Source organism: Sparassis crispa, assembly GCF_003851025.1.
Source record: "Sparassis crispa DNA, contig_000000F, whole genome shotgun sequence".
Classification (NCBI taxonomy): domain Eukaryota; kingdom Fungi; phylum Basidiomycota; class Agaricomycetes; order Polyporales; family Sparassidaceae; genus Sparassis; species Sparassis crispa.
This window is the reverse complement of record NW_020939747.1, coordinates 3,824,397-3,840,053: the sequence shown is the minus strand read 5'-3', so window position 1 is coordinate 3,840,053 and position 15,657 is coordinate 3,824,397. Positions and strand designations below refer to the sequence as shown.

At 56.5% G+C, this 15,657-nt stretch overlaps 6 protein-coding genes across 6 annotated transcripts; 2 read left to right on the top strand and 4 right to left on the bottom strand.

The window, feature by feature from the left end:
• Positions 1 to 451: 451 nt before the first annotated feature.
• On the bottom strand, positions 452 to 1,948 carry SCP_0114300 (Uncharacterized oxidoreductase; the record flags this gene model as incomplete). Its single annotated transcript, XM_027753653.1, has 10 exons — positions 452 to 559; positions 626 to 712; positions 774 to 829; positions 888 to 963; positions 1,025 to 1,218; positions 1,271 to 1,344; positions 1,401 to 1,436; positions 1,500 to 1,666; positions 1,728 to 1,762; positions 1,822 to 1,948. The coding sequence occupies 10 exons, from the start codon at positions 1,946 to 1,948 to the stop codon at positions 452 to 454; spliced, it is 960 nt and encodes a 319-aa protein (XP_027609454.1).
• A 4,555-nt stretch (positions 1,949 to 6,503) lies between these two features.
• Positions 6,504 to 7,384, bottom strand: SCP_0114290 (Transport protein particle subunit trs31; the record flags this gene model as incomplete). Its single annotated transcript, XM_027753652.1, has 4 exons — positions 6,504 to 6,617; positions 6,674 to 6,798; positions 6,849 to 7,045; positions 7,095 to 7,384. The coding sequence occupies 4 exons, from the start codon at positions 7,382 to 7,384 to the stop codon at positions 6,504 to 6,506; spliced, it is 726 nt and encodes a 241-aa protein (XP_027609453.1).
• A 117-nt stretch (positions 7,385 to 7,501) lies between these two features.
• On the top strand, positions 7,502 to 10,426 carry SCP_0114280 (hypothetical protein; the record flags this gene model as incomplete). The annotated part of the gene is made up of 5 exons (XM_027753651.1): positions 7,502 to 7,735; positions 7,786 to 7,903; positions 8,020 to 8,047; positions 8,100 to 9,117; positions 9,182 to 10,426. The coding sequence occupies 5 exons, from the start codon at positions 7,502 to 7,504 to the stop codon at positions 10,424 to 10,426; spliced, it is 2,643 nt and encodes an 880-aa protein (XP_027609452.1).
• A 364-nt stretch (positions 10,427 to 10,790) lies between these two features.
• On the top strand, positions 10,791 to 11,837 carry SCP_0114270 (predicted protein; the record flags this gene model as incomplete). Its single annotated transcript, XM_027753650.1, has 1 exon — positions 10,791 to 11,837. One exon carries the CDS (start codon positions 10,791 to 10,793, stop codon positions 11,835 to 11,837), a length of 1,047 nt encoding a protein of 348 aa, XP_027609451.1.
• Positions 11,838 to 13,905: 2,068 nt separating this feature from the next.
• Positions 13,906 to 14,121, bottom strand: SCP_0114260 (hypothetical protein; the record flags this gene model as incomplete). The annotated part of the gene is made up of 2 exons (XM_027753649.1): positions 13,906 to 13,925; positions 13,974 to 14,121. The coding sequence occupies 2 exons, from the start codon at positions 14,119 to 14,121 to the stop codon at positions 13,906 to 13,908; spliced, it is 168 nt and encodes a 55-aa protein (XP_027609450.1).
• A 535-nt stretch (positions 14,122 to 14,656) lies between these two features.
• On the bottom strand, positions 14,657 to 15,062 carry SCP_0114250 (hypothetical protein; the record flags this gene model as incomplete). The annotated part of the gene is made up of 4 exons (XM_027753648.1): positions 14,657 to 14,662; positions 14,713 to 14,882; positions 14,943 to 14,977; positions 15,037 to 15,062. The coding sequence occupies 4 exons, from the start codon at positions 15,060 to 15,062 to the stop codon at positions 14,657 to 14,659; spliced, it is 237 nt and encodes a 78-aa protein (XP_027609449.1).
• Positions 15,063 to 15,657: the final 595 nt, after the last annotated feature.

Below are 15,657 nucleotides of genomic sequence, written 5' to 3'. Positions count from 1 at the left end.
GTCTCGTAGTCAATCTCATCGCGGAGAACAGAAATCTCAACATCGCAGCTGATAATATGTTGGCGATATCAGGTAAATCAGAATGTCATCGCCTCATTTACCTCAAACAACTTTCACTTGCAGCTGACTATTCCAAGTCAGCAAGCTAAAACCCTGAGGAAGACAAATCTTAAACTTGACGATGCAGACGAATGATCGACGATCAGCCGCGGCAACAGCGGATTGGCAAACAAACTTACCGCACTCATTCCACAAATTGACCATGACGTCATCGTCAATACTCAAATCACCGAGGCGGAGAAGCATACCCCGCACTACCCCACACGAAGCAAGACGTGCACACCTGTGAGCACACGATCAAAAATTACAATACTCATCGCATAAGTCCATCGTAGAGTTGATGATAAAAATCACCGAATCCAAAGCATTATCGCCGCCACGGCTTATACGGCTACTTGTCCTTCACCTGTTCCTGCAGCCAATTCCACAGGCGTTCCCCGATTTGATCGTCATACGCCTCCTTCCTGCACTCGCCAAGGCGTGCCCACGGAATCAAGAACTGGAAATCCACCATGGTTATCCAGCTGATAAACAGCGGCGCAGCGGATGAAGCTTAAGGACGAACCTTGCCGTTATAGTTCAGAGGCTCGGGCATTGTCCCTGCCCACAGCTGGGTGAGCGCGCCCATCGGCGCCTCGTACATAATCTTATTCTAGGGCGACATTCGATCCATCTCAGTATGGTGTATACGAGATCGACTGCGGGCGGCCTACCATAACATTCCGCGCTGTATTACTGGCATACCGCTGCAGCTCGGTCTTGATGTTACCTGCCACGGGGAATACAAGCTCGTTGCTGTGATCATAAGACAGGGCTAGCATACTGACCGGGATTGAGGGAGACGGAAACGATGCCCTTGTCCGCATACCGCTTCGCAACCTCCCGCGCGACTACGACGTTCCCCTTGAAAAATCCCGCAATATGAGTCCGAGCGAACGAGCAGGAACAAGAAAAGTTGACCCACAAATTTGCTCTGAGAATAGAGATCGATGACACTCAACTTCCTCCGCGCAGGGCCGTCCCTGAACGTTTCCCAATCGAGCGTGTACATGTACGCGCCGCTGGACGAGGTGGTGACCACGCGCGCGTGGTGATCGGGGGATGTCTCCTTTCCGGCGAGCAAAGCCGGCATGAGTAGCTCGGTGAAGAAGAAATGTCCTGGAGAACCCGTAACTCAGCGTACACAAGCGGAACAGGCAGGACGACATACCGATCACGTTCGTGCCGAACTGCAGGTCGTAGCCGTCGGCGCTGAGCAATTCGATGGGGCACCACATGATACCGCTGCAAATGCCAAAGCGTGTGAGATACCTCGGGTAGGAAATTATACAATTGCGTACGCGTTGTTAAACAAGACATGCAACTCCTTCTCCTTGCTGGGCACCCAACCAGTCCGGTGTCAGAACAAGGTCAGCGAGGTGAGCGGAATCATTGGGCACCTCAAAAATTCCTCCGCCGCCTTGCGCACGGCCGATAGATCGGCCAAGTCGAGCTGCAGGAAGATAGCCTCCTTGCCCGTCTCCGCCTTCAGCTCTGCAATGGCCTCCGTAGCCTTCTCCGCGCTCCGCGACGCCATGTACACCTTCGCGTTGTGCTGCAAGAGCGCCTAGACACCGCATGATGTGCGTCAGAGAGGTGCCTCGGATTGAAATGTATTCGAATTTCACCTTGATCGTCTCTTTCCCAATTCCAGTATTTCCTCCTGCATATCGTAGCGTTGAATGTCGGATTGCGACGAGAGAAAACGATGTGTAGACGAACCTGTGACGATCATGACCTGCCCCGTCAAGTCTGGGATCTGATCCGTGCTAAACGTCGACTTGGGCGGTAGGGATTGCCCAAGGACCGACAAGAACGACGCGATACCCATAGAGAACACTACACCCATACTGACACAGCCAAACTTCAAGCGTTAAGCAAGTAGCAACAAGTATAAAAGTGCCTTCGCACAGCTGGGAACACGAGCGGAGTGAGAAACGCGAGAGGCCGAGCTATATGGCGCGCTGCGCAGAAGGCGAGACTCTTTGATATCGGCTGGAGATAGCACAATGCTGCGGGGTATCCATAGCTGACCGTGGGGCTCGTGCGAGTACCGAGTTGGTTAGTCTCCCAGACTACAAACTCAGTCCTAAGTATGAGAGGTTGGAGGGATGGCTGAGTTGGTCGGAATTCGAGCTCGCTCGCGGCGGTTCTCCGTTCAATCTCGAGCTGTGCAATCAGAATAAGGCTGTAGTGCCGTGCAAGCACGGCAGGACCCGCTACCTGTAGGGTGAAGGAGAGGCGCGAGGAGATGAAGACATATATTCGGCGTATTAGAACGTGAGGAGATATAAGTACATTAACGTCGTACGTACGAGTATAATACAATGAATCTGGTAGGCAAAGCTTACATTTGGGCCGGCAGAAGGTACGAGCGATACAGTAAAGCTGGCAGAAAATTTAAGTACAATGGATAGTGGGATGGTTACGTTGTGAATCAATCAGTCTGCGTTGGCTTTCTTGGGCGGAGAGGCGTCGAACTCGGTGAATGCCACAGGAGGGTTGGAGGAGGTGGTGGTGGTGGTGTATTACCGGCATGGGTCCCAGTTAGGAACGCCGGGTTGTCACTGTAATAAGTACAAGCAAAGCCAGTAGTACTAATATGCTACGCAATGCTTAGTTCGCTATTACAGCAACGCATCGATAACCGGAGGAGTGGGCAGATGCGCAATTGATAGAACTGAGTGTGGGATGGGGAATGATGCAGAATTGGTCGGATTCGGACTCGGAGACATCAGTGCCGATTTTTCCACCAAAGAATCAAACAGAATTAAGGCGGGAATTCCAAGATAATTGCCCAGAAGTGAGAAGGAAGGCATTTCAGTGCAACGAATATTATCAGCAAGCAGAGGGTTGGCGATAAATGCGGACAATTAATCCGAGCGATACGCAGAGTCGACGTGGAGGATGCGCGGCGAAAGATTCGGACGCTTAGTAAGGCTTACGAAGCATCCCACACTTAGTAAAGCTTAGGAAGCATTTTGTAGACCTTTCAATCTTTTGTATAGTTTAGGGCAGGACCTCCAAAACTGACAGTTTTTGGCGGGGCCCCTGCGTGACGAAAGATGCAGCAAGACCCACTACCAAAGGTACACGGCCAAAACAGTAAAGCACCAGAAAATCATTAGACGAAAAGGGTAGAAAAGACGGAAATACGTACCGAAATACAGCCCTCGTGTGATGCCGCTTCAGGAATTTTCACGAGGCCTGAGATCGGACCGGATTTGGGTGGTCCGAATGGCCCCGGATTTCCAAGGCTGTAATGGGGCTTTGAACAGGTGGATTCCTGGGCTGTGAGAGGGTGGCTGAGGCGTTCGCATCCAGCCTGACATTGTTGCTTTGACAGCGGCACCAGTTAGACACCGGTCGTGGGATACCGAAACGACGCTTATACAACCCCCGTCCGGCCCTTGCTAGAGCATATCCCGGTCTGGTCTCGTACCCAGACGGTTATCTCATCGCACCCTACCACCGCAGATAACACGTCTGGGGCAGTTTGATAGAGCCCTCCTACCTTACAGTTAGCGCCCGTTAAGCGCCGGATAAGCGACAGACCATGGGCTAGGTCTGTGCCAAATCAGGCAACTGTTGCGAAGCTTGAATGTCCTCCTTCATTGAAGATCAAGCTATTGTAGGCATGCACATCTCAGAACTAGCATGAACACTGTATAGTAATGCTGTAAATGCCTCTAGAAACATTTTAGCACCACAGGAAGAGCCCGAGCATATTTTCAGCCAGATTCCTTGACATTTTCACTCAAAGTAGCTGGCTTAATGCATTTCCGGTGCTCCTTTGTGTCAGCACGAGCTCAGAGTATGCGGGCCATCTCAGAAAAGCTTCAGAGGTTCTCGGGAACTCACTCCCGTCAAATCTCCTCAAAAAATACATGTAAACTGGGCATAGAGATCAAAAATCGCGCTCAATGAGTGGGAAGGCACATAATTAAAGAAGCACGTAAGCGAGGCTTCTCGAGCGGCTAACGGGCGCTAACTGTAAGGTAGGAGGGCTCTATCAAACTGCCCCAGACGTGTTATCTGCGGTGGTAGGGTGCGACGAGATAACCGTCTGGGTACGAGACCAATCCCGGTCCTGTTTCTAACTCCGCGGATTACTTGTACTATGCCAGACCGCTCAGTCGGCGCACCTCCCTACTCGGCGCACCATATATAGGCAAGAAATATGCGTTACGCGAGACCAAGCGCCCACATCCAAGCCCAACGGTGCTCTCTGATTGGTGGAAACCCTGAAAGTGCCGATTAGGGGGGTGCGCCGACTGAGCGGTCTGGCATAGTACAAGCCGCGACTCAGAAAATCTCAAAGTAGATTCAAACTCCGAAGGGTTCGTCAAGATTCTGCTGTGCTCTGCTTCGTGCGCTCGTCTCGCTCCCTTTTCGTCCTCGCCATGATCATCTGGTGACAACCTGCGGCTCCCGCCATCATCTCGGATCCTCTCCTAGTTGATCCCAGGCTTGGCGACATGTTCCCGTCACACGCCGCCTACATTTGCATTGAGAGGAGCTGGTTGCTCTGTCGCATGGTAGGTCAGTATGATTTTCTTCCATTCAATATTCATTGCTAACTCTGACATTGAGCTTACAGGTTGTTTGTGATTGGTGCAGGGTGGAGGGCATACACTAGAACGGCGTGGCGGGAGGGTTACCGGTCAGAGCGGGGCCAATTTCTGGTAGCGGATGGTTCGTAGGGCAGCATAGCGTAGCATGTATCGAAGTCCATACAAAAAATCAATAATTTTGCGGTATACAGTTTTTTGGTATGAAAATGAGATTTTTTAACTGGTTGGTCATTTGTGAGCCCCAGACGAAGCATCGGACTGGTCCTTTCCTCAGCCATATTCTGGGCTGCTACGGCCCCATAATGGCATGGCAGTCTAGGGTTGTTTTGGTGTCTGACTACAAGCCCTGAAATGGGGCTGCACACGGGCTGTCACGGGCCTGTCTACGCGGCTGAATTGACAACAATTACAAGCATTGTATAAGGGTTTTTATAAAATACCGTAAAATCATTAGACGAAAAGGATAGTAATGGGCTGTGGCACAGCCTGGTACGGGGCCTCCGCTCCACGGCCCCATTTTGGTGCCGCAGAGATCTGGCCGTGTACCTTCAAATTCGCACCTCAGGATAACCAGCTACGTGAGCACACACAGATCCAAGTCCGCCGGATACAGCATCCAGGTGGAACTTGGCTATAACACACACAGTACTGTATTGTAAAGTTATAAATACAACAAGCACTCTCAGCAAACTCTCAGTGCAAAACCCCGTACGACCTGCATGAACTTTCTACATCCCGTCTCAGGTCTGTGAGCCGGGATAGGTTTAGCGGAATACAACTCAGAAGGGTGATTTCGCGCTTGCAGTTGGTTCTGTCGAACGAGTAGAAAGCGAGTCTTTGGCCCATCCCATAACACTGATGCCATGGAGTTTCGAAACCAGGACGAGCTCAGACATGCCGAGCCTCTACCGCATCTGCACATCGGCCACAACTCTGGCTGTGTGGCTCACGCCGTGCCTCGGAGGTTTGATCCCGAGGGAAAGAACGTCGACCGTGACGGCGAAGGTTACGATGTGGTCGACGATATAAACATCAGGAGCACGGGCCTCCGGGAGAGGATCCTGAGGCTCGACTGTGGAGGAAGCAGAGTCGGCGAAGCATTGTGTGGCGAGAATTTTATGGTAGACGCCAAATTTAAGTACTGGTTCTCGACCGTAGCGTTAGCTGGGATGAGAGCGAAACGGTCGAATACATACGTGTTGCGGCCACATCGAATGGGGACTATGCGGAAACTTGAAGTACATCATCATTAATCTGCGTGTAAATGATTCGATTCAGCTCACACATAGTCCGCCGTGAAATCTTGAGGAGAAGGAGCGGCTTAAAACCATCATGCGTCTGGCTCTCTACGAAGTGAAGCCGAAGTCCCGCGTATTCAGGACGTCGTGGGTGCTAGAGAATGCGATCACAAAAGCTCCCCGCTTCCGATCCGTTCAAGAGGGTCGGAAGACGGGGCTCCTCCTGCGTTGTCTCCCTGCAAGAACAGTCTCTGGACAAAAGTTGCGCTAAATGAGTGCCGAACGATAAAATAGCTGTGTCGGGGGGACATAGACGCAGATTCGTTCCGCAACGAAGTTACGCCTTGTTACCATATGGAGCAGCTCACATTCCCCTTTTGTCAGCAGAGCGTTTTTCAGGTGAAATGGAGCCTCGCTCGTAACCCTCCGACCGTTCGCTTGGTTCCAGTGACAGCTAGATCTCTTGCAAGAGATGAATTCTAGCAAGTTACAGCGTGACCCAGCGAGCCAAACGAGTCATTACAAGTACAAAGCGGTCTCTTCAGAAGGCGGCCGCCTCTCGCATCCCGACACGGCGCATGCTCTGCAGACATCACGCCTTGAGGGCCTCTTCGCGGTCGAGAACGGACTGTTCGAGCTTAATGAGGATGGTGGTGCGCCCCGGGAACTGGTCCGTGGGGGTGTTGTGCGCGGTCACGCGGGCGGGCTGTAGGAAGTGGTCAGCGGTGCTCGGACGGAGGGAAAGGCAAGGGGGACACGCACGAAGCCGAGGCCGTCGAGGACGGCTTCGACGATGCCGGCAGTGAAGGAGGAGCAGCTGAGCTGGGACATGTCGCGGGGGACGGAGATGGCGCGGGTGATGGGCGGGTCGTTGTCGATGATCATATCTGTGCGGCCAGATGAGCCACGCGCGGGAGAAGGAGAGAGCAAGACAGACACTCGTCGGCGTTCTCGACGCTGCGCTCGATGGCGTCAGCGGGTTTGCCGAAGACGGCGCGCCAGAGGTGGGTGTGGATGGACATGAGGGCGGGGAGGAAGCGGATCTCGCGCTTGGGGGCCTTGTTGGCGGACTCTGTGCGCCAGGACATGAGCTCGAGGACGCGTGTGCCGACGCGGTAGCCGAGGGTGTTCAGCCTGGGAGGGGCGGGTCAGCGGGGGGACGCGATGGAGGAGGGGCACGGACCTGCGCTCGAGGTCGTTGATGCCGGCGACGCGCTTGTGGGTGTACTGGACGAGCTCGGAGAAGAGGAAGGCATAGGCGGAGGCGGAGACGTCTGCGGCGCGGGTGCGGTTGAGGGGGCGGTCGTAGATGTTCGGGCGGAGGCCGGGCTTGGGGGTGGACGCGGTGGAGATGGAGGGCGCGGTGGGCAGCGAGAAGCGGGTGGACGAGGACGCGGGCGAGAGGTGGTCCGTGGACGGGAGGGACGACGAGGAGAGGACAGAAAAGCGGGGATGGGGTTGGGCGTAGGCCATGGCGGGCCGGAGCAGGAGGGAACGAGGCGCCAAGCCTGGATCGACGGCGCTGGAGAGTCCTCGGAGCGACCACTGCTCCCACTCAGCCAAGCTACAGGACGGTATTACGAAGCAGCCATGGACGATACACGCTCCCGCCTGGCGTCCCCTTGCACCGTCTCTTTGTCCTCCCTCCGTCCCTCGCCCACGATGGCGTCCCCGCCTGCCTCCCCACCCGCGTCGAACCCGGCCGACCTCCAGTCGCACCTCTACGCGTCGTTCCTGCACCGCAAGACCGCGGACGTCGCCCTGCGCGTCCGCGGCTCGTGGCACGCGATCTACAGGCTGCACCGCGTCGTGCTCATCCAGGCCGTGAGTTGCTCGCTTCCCGCTCACTGCAGCTGACCGCGATCGTCGTCCAGGGCTTCTTCCAGTCCCTCTTCACCTCGGGCTTCCTCGAGTCCAAGTCCAAGCTCTCTCGCCGCCTCGAACCGGATGTCATCGACATCGTCTTTGACGACCCCAACATCACCCGTGCCGGTGAGTAGCCTCCCGCTACGGCGTCGATCCTGGATCGTGTGCCCGTGGATGCACGCGAGCAATGACATCATGACGCTACCCATCTGCGTGTATTCCTATCATCCACTGACCGCTAGCTTTTCTGTTTTCCTCTCTAGCATTCGAGTAAGTCTGTCCCCGTGCCGAACTGTCGATGGGTACCTGATGCCCTTCGCAGAGTGTGCATAGCCCGTCTCTATTGCGGAGGTCCGCCCCTCCACATCGCCCCATCCCTCATCCCGACCCCTTCCCTGCCCTTGACGCCCTCCTTCCCTCCCTCCTCGTCCTCGCATTCTCCAGGAGACACAACCCCAGAAGGTCACCATCCCGCGACGCCGCGCTTCCTCCTCTCCCTCCTCGCTACCGCCGTCTTCCTCTCCATCCCCGCCCTCGCCTCCCACGCTCTCTCCAGCGTCCTCCGCACCGTCGGCCCCACCACCGCCGTCCGCTACCTCAACTTCGCCATCGGCTGCGGCATCGGCCCTCCAGACTCCGAACCTTCCCGCGCTTGTGATGGCCGCGAGCCCGCCGTGGGCCTCGACGCCGTCGCCGAGCTCGAGATGGACGACGACGAGCAGAGCATCGCCCCATCTACCAACGCTGCATCCACGCCGACCCCCGCCTCTGCCTCCGCCTCCTCCTCCGCTCTAAACCCCGAAACCGATGCCACCGTGCAGAAGGAGGATCCGACCACCACCTCCGACTTTGACACCGAGTCCGACTCGGGCGACACCGGCCCCGCCCCGAGCTGCTTCTACGGCGCCATCTCCGACAAGGTCGGCGAGGCCGCCGCCTGCTGGCTCGCCCGCTGGGGCGCCGACATCCTCGCGTACGAGCTCGACTCCGCAGGCCCCGGCGCGGACTCGGCCGCAGGCACGTTCAAGGTGCCGCCCTCCGTCCTCCGCCCGCGCGCGGGCACCGCCCCCTCGCGCATCAGCAGCGACTTCGTCGTCGTCGAGCGCAAGAACAAGGGCAGGATCGCCGAGGACGCGCCCCTCGTGTGGCGCCGCGGCGGCCTGAGCCCCCGCTGGGTCCGTGGCCTGCTCTCCAGCGACGCGCTCTTCGTGCGCGGCGAGCGGGAGCGGTACGACATGGCGCGCACCGTCGTCGAGCTCCGCCGCGCCGACGGCCTCGACGAAGAGGAGGAGCGCGAGTGGGCCCAGCTGTTCGCCCAAGGGATCTACTACGCTAACATGGTGGGTGTACCCCTTTCTCATGCAGCTGGCGCGCTGACTGTGCCTTCTTGCCGCGGTGTGCCAGTCGCTCGATGACCTGATGGCCATCTCCCGCGACATCTCGCCGCGGACGGGCCAGCCGTACGTGCCCCTCACGGTACTGCAGGCCGCGCACTGGAACCAGTCCGCCCTGCGACACCGCATCACCGCGCGGCCCCCGCCGAGCAACGCCACTGGCGGCGGCAGCAATAATTCGGGTTCGCCGCCGGTCTCGCCGAGCGCGCGCGAGAAGGAGCTCGGGATCGCGCTCAGCAGCGCCGAGGTGGCAGCGTGCGCGGACCGCGACGCACCGCACTATCCCGTACCCGCAGACTCGTCGGTGCGCATCGGGGACAGCACCGGCATCGAGGGCGCGGGGAGCACGAGCATGGAGGCGCTCTTCGAGGCCTCGGCGGGCACGGACAAGAAATCGCCGCCGACCTGCGAGGCGAACTTCTTCGGGCTGCAGCAGCAGCGCGTGCCGGCGTCCGCCATCCCCGCCGAGGGCAGCACTCCCAGTGGACCCTCGCGGTGGACGGCGCACCCGCCGTTCCGGTTCGGCGTGGAGTTCTGGGACATCGACGCGCTGAAGGAGAAGAGCCGGCTGCACTCGCAGACGGTGTGGTACGCGGGCAGCCTGTACAACGTCTATGTGCAGGTCGTCCACAAGAAGGGCGTCCAGCTCGGCGTGTACCTCCACCGCCAGTCCAGCGTCGACCCCATCCCGGGCTCGTCCGCGCCCTCCACACTCGCCTTCGGTGGAGGGAGCAGCCCTACCAGCGGAGGTGGGAACACGCATGCAAGCGCGTCGGGGACGGGATCGACCACGTCGTCGTTGTCGCACCGCACGTCCGGGTCAGCGCCGTCACGCCCGGGGTCCTCCGGGGGAGGGGCCCCGCTCTCGCGCACCACGACGCCGTCGACGCCCGCGAGCGTCTCGAGCTCGCTCCCGTCCGGGCTCGGCGTCGCCGCGCCCCCCGCGGCGCACACGCTGCCCGCGACGGCGGCGCCCGCGATGCCCGCGCAGCCGTACCGCGACCCGCGCGGGGCGGTGTCGGCGTACTTTGCGATCGCGTGCGCGAGCGCGACGGGCGCGAGCCTCACGCGGTTCGCGAGCGCGCCCGACGTGTTTTCGGTCAGCCAGAGCTGGGGCTGGAAGTCGAGCTCGCTCAGGACGGAGGAGTACCTCGAGGTCGGGCCTGATGGCCTCGCGCGCGGCGTTGCGCAGGAGGCGATGCCCGGCGGGCGCGAGGTCAGCCTGCGTGCGACGGTGGTGCTCGGCGTGGTGTGATGTGGTGCGGGTGGTGTGATGTGGTGCGGGTGTGGTATGATCTGTGCGTTATTCCCGGACGGGTGGATATCTACAAGAGTTGGTTTAATGATTTAGCTGTATCGTATAGTACCCGGATTTTCGTCGGGATCTCCACTCAGCCTAGGTAGCAGATGTATATAAGTACTATGCCGTTCATTGTATCGATATGCTTTTTGCCTTTCTCTTCTACGCGGGACGCAGCGATCGCGACCGGGATTGTTTGTTCGGCTTTGTCCGGCGCCGATTGGAGAGATCGTGACACAGAGATGAGTTTTCTCTATAATAGCATACGCCGAGCCGCAGTGGCAGACTCTGCTGGCCATCGCTCTACTCTTCTCCGAGCATGTCGCCCACCGCAGTGACCACGAACACCGGCGCAGCACCGCCGCCGCTGCCGAATCCATCCACCGGCAGCGCGAACCCCTCCGCGTCCTTCCCCGCCCTCTGGGGCTATCTCCAGCCCGCGCTCGACCACATCGTCCGCTCGCCGACGAACAACCCCGCCAAAGCCCCCGCAATCACCGTCAGCTACCACATGGGCGTGCACACCGCCGTCTACAACTACTTCACCTCCCAGTCCGAAGGTCCCGCGCCCGCACACGCCGCCGCCGGGCTCACCACGGTGTCCCGCGGCGGCGGCGGCGGCGGCGGGGACAAGGGCCGCGCGAGCGGGACCGGGACGGACCTCTACGAGCACCTCGACCGCTACTACACCGACGCGGCGCGCGAGCTCTTCCTCGGCGCGCCCACGGACGACACGACGCTCGTGCACTACCTCGTGCCGTGCTTCAACCGCTACGCCGCGGGCGCGCAGGCCGTGAGCCGCCTGCTCAACTACGTGAACCGGCACTACGTGAAGCGCGCCGCGGACGAGGACCGCGGCTGGCTGCGCCTCTCGGACGTGCTCGACGCCGTCGCGCGCACCATCCAGGAGACGGACACCCGCGAGCAGATCCAGCAGCGCCTCCGCGAACGCCGCACCCAGGAGCTCAAGAAGTGGGGGTACGAGGACGGCGCGGGCCCCGCGGCGCTCGCGCAGGCGGAGGCGTACGCCGAGGCCGCGAGCCCGCCCGACCGCGTCGTGTCGCTCTCTGCGCTCGCGTACCGCCGTTTCCGCATCGAGGTCATCGACCCGCTGCTCACCGTCCCGAAGATAAAGGGGAAGGGGAAGAAGAAGAAACCGCCCTCCCATGGCGATAAACCCCCGATGCCGAGGGGCCGCCTTGCGCGGGCGGTGAAGGAGCTGCTGGAGTCGAAGGGGGGAGACGGGGAGGAGAAGCTGAGGCTCTCGGGGGAGCTGGCCATATGTTTGCGGACCGTTGGCGTCAAGGTGGACCACCCGCTGCGCAAGAAACTTGACAAGTATATTCCCCGCTCTGATTCGAAGTAGTTCGCTGCGTGCGTTGCGTTGAGCTGTGCCGGATGGATTTCCGCTGTGTGTTTATTCTTCGCTCGGGAAGTCGCTCTATCACTCAGTGCCTGGAGAGGTGACGTGGTGCAGCTAGACTTGTTGGATTGGTCCGAGGGGATATTGCCGGATACCTCAGTCTTGTGCATATACGTGGTTTACTTGGATCGTGCCTCTTTTATACATGCGTGCTAAACAGTTACAGCTTTCGGACTCCCTCCATTGGCCAATCTTGACTCCAACGATATATGCGGTGTAACCTGGCAACATTAACCCGAACGTTTCATTGGCCCGGCAAGCCGTTGAATATCCTGTACGGGTGAAAAGAGGGATTTAGCATGCTCATCCAAGCATTTTTACGTCGACGTTAATCGCAGTCTTTTCAGTTTGCAGATGGATCGAAACTCTTCTGGCTAGATTTCCAGAGCATAAATAAACGCATGGACGGGCAACTGAAACAACTCTATGTCCCCATGATAACGCCTTGGGATGCATATTGGCAGAATTAGAATTACCGCAGTATAGCAGCTATAGCCCGACAATGTCAGCTCGCGTGGTTATACTGTGAGAAAACATACCGATTGGAGCTGCATCCAATAGTTGGTACTTATTGAGAGACGCTCCCGGTGAAAAGTGCGCTTCGCCATGACGTCTGTAAACCATCAGAGCAATAGAGGCCATTTCTTACCATATAAGGGTCATTGGTAACGAGAAAAACATTCTTAAAGAAGAGACCAAGCACGCTGGTGCGGGAGTTCCGGTTGTGCATCCCGTTTTCTGCGTGAAAAAAAGGAGGTATGATCAACCACCCAGCAATATAAAGATATCGGTGAGCGAAGGTGAATGGTTGCCAGTGGATTCTGAGTCGAGCGAAGTTACTACCGGAGGTCCGATCGACACGGAGACGCATCAAGATGTCGATCACGCACGTCTCGATCTCAGGCTCGAGTTTTGCAGATTTCGATGGAAGGTGGCTATAGGTAGGTGTAAAGAAGACATCGACAATCGCGTCAAAACTCCCCAGCCTGCTGCCTGCGAACAACACAGCACAGACAACTTAGTCGAATGCGCAAAATTTACAACTAGTGAACATTTGAAGTTTTAGTTCAGGTTCCTGAGCTTTTTGATGATTAGATACACAATGATGTCGAGGCACAAGGTGTGAATCTCGCATTCCTTGCTGGTATGCCTCTCCCCATCAATGCTCGGTCCCCTGCTACGAACCACCGATATCGCATCCGTATTACGATAGGGTAAGTGCAGCGATATCGCACTCGAAATTCCGGATGGATCGCAGGCCTGTGAGGCTGTTTGGCGCAAGTCGAGCATGCAATGGCACGTCAGTACGGACGTCATCTTGCAGAACCAGCATGAGCAACGATACAAGCTCTAGTGTTCTCGTCCGGTGTCTAGGCTTACAATGTAGTAAATCCAAGTGGTCATCACCAGGAACTAGAGAAGAATGGAAAACTTGAAGGACGGTGCTGGGGGATCATTGATTGTCCAAGACTCATGTCAGATACTTGCCCAATTCCGAGAGCGAGCGCGTTGAGAACGAGAAGCATCCTGCGCTCATCAACGTCCTCCTTGCTATCGAAATGCGAGTAGCAACGGGGCGACCCACTCAGGGTCGAAATGGCAAAGCCGGGTAAGCGCAGCGGGCATGGCAGAGGGGCAGACAAACTGGAGAGATACCTGTCAGTGACGCAACGGTCAACGGATGCACCAGGAGTAGAATTCTCTATTCATACCTGTCAGTGACGCGACGGTCACTGCAGGTGCTGTAAGTACGAGCGAATACAATAGGAAGGGGGTACGTACACGGATGCACCAGGAGTAGAATTCTCTGGGGCATCCGGCGAGCAAACGTATGGTATATAAGCCACTCGACACTACCTAATATAGCTAGCAGTAGAGCCGAGGCATTGAGTAGTTACAAGAGAAAACAGAAAAGCCGAACCAAAGGTATAACGCACGTTCAGCGAACGTGCTTCAGCAACTCCTCGGACTCCGGATTTCAACACTTGCATCTCCATGGCCACCAGCGAACTTACGAGAAATACACAACACCTGCAAGGTATCAGTATTCATCGTAATGTATTCAGAAGGGCTGCGAACCGTCAGTCAGCAGAACCTCGGCAAGGGCGAATATTGCAGTGGCATTCACCACAGGATCGCGATATCGAATTGTCTTCACCCAAGTGAGCGCCAGAACTACAGCGTCCGCCACGATAGAAGACAAGCGAGTGCCGAAGAACACCGTCATGAGAAGAGGTCGTGAGGACGAGCGTCATCATCAGCGAAGAACCATATACGCACATCATCAAAGACGGGAACAGCCACGTCAGTGGATGTCGGTTCAGCGACGAGGGCGATCTTACAGTCTGTAGACTACGGGATGCAAGGTTGTGGTGACTCCGCATGTACTCAGTGTAGGTGAGAGGTAGGACACTTGGGGGATAGTCACGAAGGCTATGTACTGCTCAAAACTATGGCATTTTAGTCCGAGCAGAAAAACTGAAACTGGAGGGGAGGCAGGCCATAGCAAACCTACCAAATTCAATATAGGGTTGACCAGGCCCAGAAACAGAACGACGAAGAAAACCATGCAGCTGCACATATAGAGTGCAGAAACCCGCATCGCAGAGAACACTTTTGCGAATTAGGAAACAGCAGGATCCCAGACGAATACCAAGCTCACTAGCTACGCAACCCACTACAACCAAGGCTGAAAGCGCTGTTGAACATTACAACTACCAGCCACTCATCGGAATGTTATCTGCGTATACGTTAAATCTTCATTACCTCTGAGTGACATGGTTAGTCCACATCTACCAACCAGAAGCAATGAACTCACCAAAAGTGACTTCCCCGACCAGGTCGACCGCAATATCAACAGCGCAAATGTCAGACGGCTGTATCGCACACTGTAAAATAGCAAGCAGGCTGGGGTAAAAATCCTCTTTGCTCGCCATATATATTTCACCTCCAGTGCGGATGTGAGCAGGTAGCCATACCAGATTAGTGCTGCCAGTGGTTGACTGATTCATCGACACAAGGGATAGCGACGATTGAACAGAGACGTACCGAATACTGCAGCGTAACACGCAGAATTAAGGAAGCTAATAGGACAGAGCCTCAGAACTCAGAACAAAGCGAAGTTCGAAGTTTAGTCACCCACTCCTGCTGATAAGATGACAGGGCCATTTCCTTGTTTACGAAGTCCGAGTGCCGTACGGGCCACTAAGTGAAAGGAGAAAGATTTTCAGTTCGCGGCCTTCATATAATATCTACGTTTGCTGCCGGTTAAGAGCGACTATATCCGGTGCTCTCACGGAGGACTTGATGACTAGGTAGCCTGCTGCCATGCATGCGAGAGAATAATTTATGCATCCGACCGGTGCCCTAAACACGTAAGCTTGCTCTCGCGTTGATGGTGCGAAAGATTTCCGCATGGGTGGAGTGTGTCAAGGATGCGTTTGTGAGGTAACAAACCGATCTTCAAGTTGGAGGCTGCCAGACAAAGGTCAGCATCATTTGAGGCCATGCAATTCTGCAAGAGCGCAGTCCAATTGTTGAGGTTGAATAACTGACAAAAGCCGGAGTCAATGTTAGTAGTTGCTGCAGTACACATCGCAGAACGTCATAAATACAAATAGAACTCGTGAGGCAACTATAAGATGCGCTTCTTGTTGAAGGCTCTGGAATCATCGGACTTTGACGAGAGTACGACAAATATTGACCGCATCCCGCAGAGCAGAAATTATGGATTTTCATAAACAGACCTGTGTCAAAGAATAGA